At 42.2% G+C, this 5,189-nt stretch overlaps 1 protein-coding gene across 1 annotated transcript in view; it reads left to right on the top strand.

Moving 5' to 3' along the window:
- Nucleotides 1–2,408, top strand: part of UNC5C (unc-5 homolog C (C. elegans)) — a gene marked incomplete at its 5' end in the record, with an annotated part of 67,744 nt that extends 65,336 nt beyond the window's left edge. The window contains one exon of the mRNA XM_009080058.1: nt 2,308–2,408. Within this exon, the coding sequence (XP_009078306.1) occupies nt 2,308–2,399 (92 nt within the window). The remainder of the gene's footprint in view (nt 1–2,307) is intronic.
- Between the last annotated feature and the right edge of the window lie 2,781 nt (nt 2,409–5,189).

Genomic DNA, 5,189 nt, shown 5'->3' with positions numbered 1-5,189 from the left:
GTGGGAATGAGCACTGAGAGCCTGTTGATGTAATTGCAAAGTGCTGCTCAGTCTTTCTCATATGACACAAGGCCAGGATGCTGAGCCCCATCAGGCCACCCTGGCACCAGCAGGCAGTCTCAAGGCATCCAGGGTGCTCCTGTGAAGCCTTGGGAGAGCTCAGCTCTTGCACATGGGTATTTTTTAGCAGAGACATACTACTGTTTGGTTCGTAAATGATGTGTTGATGCTCAAAGGAGGTTCAGCACCTAGATGGTTTAGCAGAGACATACTACTGTTTGGTTTGTAAATGATGTGTTGATGCTCAGAGGAGGTTCAGCACCTAGATGTTTCCATGGGTTTGACATGCTACTGAAGAGCAGCATGAACATCTGAAGTGAGGATGAATCAAATTCATAAAACATTGGATGTGGATGATATGCAGGCTACACAGTGGTCAGGAATACCTCTGCCTGATTTCTCTGCAACTCCAAGCTTAGGTAGGACCACAGTACATGTAAGACCACAGCTCACAGCTTGGCCATTGTACAGCACAGTGCCCTGATCAAGGCCATAGTGCCTACCCTTTCCTCCTGCTCCTTTGCTGGATCATTACTTGTTGGTTGATGTTATGGAGAAAGCAAAATGCCTAGGTGGCCCAGGACCTAGGTGGTTTGGTCCTTCCAGGATGCAGTCCCACACTGCCCAGGAAGCAGACAAAAGTTGTCAGAGCCATAGCCCTCCTCTCTGAGCTACTGTGGAACAGAAGGCAAAAATATCTATTAAATTTAAGTGAAAACTGAACTACTTCAATGAATCTGGTGCTGACTGCTGAACAATGTTGAAAAATTGTGCTATGCAATCTTGGATTTCACATTTTTCTACGTTACAGCTAAAGGTAGATATTAATACTCAGGTTTCTTATGCCATGGTGGTGCACATTGTCAGCAAAGCCTATTAGTCATATTTAATTCACATATATTAATATCAATTTATAAAGAAAAAAGTTCATTTATTGCTGTAATCGCTTCAAAATTATTCATGGTTTCATAAAATCAAACAATCTACATATATGACTCTTAATCGCTTCAAAATTATTCATGGTTTCGTAAAATCAAACAATCTGTCTACTTCTACCATATATGACTCAGTTCTGCTCCTAGATGTATGTATATCCTCCTAGTGATATGATAAAAGCCCTTCATTTGCACTATGCCTGCCCAGTTACAGCTATGAACATGCACAGGTTAGGTTGTAATAGACCTGTAAAGAAACAAATGCCAGAAAGCATTTGTGGAAAAGCTTTCCAAGTTTTTGTGGAAAAGCTTTTCCCTTCCCTTCAAAGCCAGGTATGGAACTGAGCCCCTGTACACCAATACATAGGAGATCTCCAGTGTAACCACAACATGTGTGCTAAAGAAAAGAGACAGGGCCATGCAAGGTGTCTATAAAGTCTCTCCTGTGTAGACACATAAATGTAAATAATCTGGCCATAGGGGTTTTTTTCAGCTATGTAGTAATAATTGTATTCAAATTCTTGACACTGATTTCCAGCTAATCCACATCTGCAAAGACAGCTGGCTGAGATGTGTCCATCAGAGTGCAATAGCCAGATCATGGGCTGTGTCTGTTGTGTAATGACAGGACATTTCTGGAATGGCAGTAATGTAAGAGCAGTGTTTGGTATCAAGTGTGCAGCTAATCACTACTGAAAAGGGCACAGAGCATATTTGCCCATTTTTTTCTTCTTGCCCACTTTACAGGACTATGCACATCAAAGTACCAACAAGCTCAGCTTTGTCTCTCTGGTAGTGTAGGAGCTGAGTGCATTAAAAGGCAGAATGCCAGGTGCAATAGCCATCTTTCAGGAAACAACTAGTTCTTGTTGCTTCCTGGGACAGTACTGTGCTGCCTTTCTTTCCTGATTTTAATTAAGTAAGAATTGCCTAGGGAGACATATCCCATTAAAGCTGTTGGAAATTTTAGTCAGAGTTGTTCGTTTTTCCATCATTTTACAAGGTAAGCAACAGCGTAACCATCTGTCTTCTCTTTAAATAAAATAAAAGGGAAGAAAATCCTCTTCCCTACTCACATATTTCAGTGCCTATGCAGAAGAGGAGTAAATATAGGCAGATGGACACTGGAGACACCAGGGTTATAGTAAGTACTTTTTCTCCCAAGATGCTGAGGTCATTTAGAGTCTGCTGGTGAGGTTGGCTGAAAATCTGGCATTGCAGGCTTCATCTTCTGCCTCTCCTGTCACTCCTAGTCACAGACCCATTTGCCCTTTATCTCCATTTTATCTTGCATGTCTCTTCTGTTCTGCAGGAGTAAGCTTGCTGATCCCAGCGGGGGCCATTCCACAAGGGAGAGTCTATGAAATGTATCTGACAGTTCACAGGAAGGAGAGCATGAGGTAAAAGACTGCCTTTAATTCCTTGTGCATTAACAGAGGGGGAAAATGTAGTAACTAAAGACCTGTGGTAATATGCTTATGCAAAGCCTACTGTGTTGAAGCTATTTGCTGGTAAATGCAAGCAAAGCCAATATAAACTTTGCCACAAAACCAGCTCAGATTTTTGCTTGTCTAACCAAGAGTTGCACTCTGCAGCAAACCCCCAGGCTGGGGGGATGCTAAATCCTAGCCAGGAGCAAGGAGAGGGGGGGATGCTGAATCATAACCAGGAGCAAGGAGAATGTGCCAGTGTGAGTTTGGTGCAGCAGAGAAGGTGTGAGGTAATGTCTTGGTGAAGACCTGTGCTGCAAAAAAGGGAGCAGAGAGACAAAGTGACAGATCAGCTCAGCAAAGGGACAGGTACCTGAGCCTCTGACTTGGAAAATCTCCTCTTTTATTAGAGTGAAGATGAATTTTTATTTCACCCTTCATGGGCTTGGTGTCCTTGCAATGAAGGGGATGGAGCCAAAGCTGTCGGGGTCCTCCACCTCCTTGCTGCTTAGCCCCAGACACTGCTTGCCAAGGGGCACCCAGAGCTGATGCTGGGATGACCTCTGTGTTCTCACCTGTTACCTGCATGTGTGGCCAATTCATATTCTAGATCTCAATGTCTACTGTCTGGTAGCCTTGACCTAAAAAAAAAAAAAATTGGAAAAAAAACTAAGATACCATTTGAAAGAAAACCCTTATGAAGAGAAAGGTGAAATCTTAGGCTGCGAAATGGACTCATGCACAAAGGCTGAATGGCAAATGTGAAACTAAGGCAGTCATTACACGGTACTTTGCCTCCTTCTCCTCCTCATAGCTAGATTTGGTTTTTGGCTCAGTCTCTTAATAGCTTTTATTATGTACTAAGCCACAGCTGTTTATACACTGTGTGATATTGAACATTATTCTTTAGCTTGGTAGTCTTTCACCCAACCTAAAATAATCTGCTCAAAGAAAAATTAAGTAGCCCTTCCACCCACCCTGTTGCATACAATATTCATTGCCTGGTCTTTGAAAATAGCTAATTGTAACTACATAAAAAATGTCTCTGTTCATAGCTGATATTGGGTTTATTCCTATTACTTTTGGCTGTGTTTTAAAGACCTTTACAAACAGCATTGAACAAAGAATCTGTCCTGAAGAAGAAAAAAAATTAAAATCAGAGGACATCCCCTGTTATTTGACTTGCCTCTACATCTCCTTTTATAAAGCACCTAATTCTTAAAATGTACAAACAAAACAAAACAAACAAAAAAAATTCCCCAAAAGATAAGAAAGCAAGAATATTTAATTCCTAGAAGGGGCTATATGTGCACTTATTTTATTTCCAGTCAGTTACAGAGGGAATCCCTATTTCCTTATTCATGCCACTGTGGTCAACTAATGTCATATGACAGTCTAATTTATTTTCTTCAGGGATCATGAAGCCTCCTCTGCATGCTTTGTGATAGCTGTTACTCAGCAAGTCACACAGGGGATAGAAGAATAGGCTAACCTGTACTGGGAAATACATGGTTGGAGCTGTGCTGCCTGCCAAAGTACACCTGCAGAAGTGAACAGAGAAGTGAATCCTCACTTACAATGAAGACTTTAGAGAGCAGGCTGCCTTGTCCATGGGGCAGCAGGGTTCATTGTATCGTGGTGGTACTGGGTGCACAGACCCCAGATGCTTATTTGGTTTGTGACAGTTGTTCAGCTGCCCACAAGCACACCAGGCTCTTCATGCTCCTGGAAACCAACTACATCTAGGACCTTTAAAATGGAACTTATCAGGTGTTGTCTAGATTACTCAGAACTGAATATTCAGTAAAACAGGCTGAAGCATCACAGAACTGTAACAGCCCCCCCTGTTACCTGCTCCCTTTCCCCAGGTGCAAAGGAGCAGAAAGGGGTAGGTGGCATCCAGCTGTAATGTCCTAGTGCTGCAGGACTGGTTACTAGACACTTCTCTTGCTGTAGAAGAGCTGCAGCTTGGTCAAAACCTCTCTTTCTGACTGCATGGGCCACAGATGTTGCTTCGTATAATTGGAGCCACATGGTGCCACAAGTTAGTGTGTAGCATAATTATGTTTAAAATCTGCTACTGCAATCTTACAGCACTGTAACAGAGAGTGATAGTCCACAGGAAGGACTAGCTGCAGACATTTGCTCTTGTGGCCAAGGGGTAACTGAAGTGTGTTAGACAAATCCTGTGAGACCCTGTATTTATTTTCATGAGCACTGTGTAAATGTGTATAGGTTAAAAAGTCCTGTTATGTGTTGATGTAGTTTGGAAGGGTACACGTCAGAAATTATAAAATGGATGTTATAATCAGAAATGAAGGCAGGGTCTTGTTCTTCATATTACAGCTACCACTGAGGAGAGAATGTGGTCCCCATAGTGCTACCCTAATAGAACCAGTGCAGCAACAGAGAGGTTCACCACCACAGCTCACATACCTCCAGCATCTAAAGATTTATCTCACACTTTGTTTATAGAAATATGAAACAACTTTTGAACAGTCAAGCTGAAACAGGAAATCTGTTATCTCTCAGACTCCTGCAAATTCCCCTTTACTTTTCCTTCCTTTGTTTTCTTAATACATTTCCCCAGTTAGTCTCTGAAAGCTGTAGCACAGAAATCTGAGAGACTTCACAACCTAGTAAAATCACTCTTTCTGTTGCCTTGCAGATTGGTTAGGAGAGCTTTCAGAGTCGCTCTGTTTATTCCATTTCATAGCCATCAAAGCATGTGAGAGCAGAAGGGTGTCTCGGTTTGAGAGACAGG

This window comes from Acanthisitta chloris, unplaced genomic scaffold, assembly GCF_000695815.1.
Source record: "Acanthisitta chloris isolate BGI_N310 unplaced genomic scaffold, ASM69581v1 scaffold3008, whole genome shotgun sequence".
Lineage (NCBI taxonomy): Eukaryota > Metazoa > Chordata > Aves > Passeriformes > Acanthisittidae > Acanthisitta > Acanthisitta chloris.
Note: the sequence above shows the minus strand (reverse complement) of the source record. Positions and strands in the feature narration are given on the sequence as shown.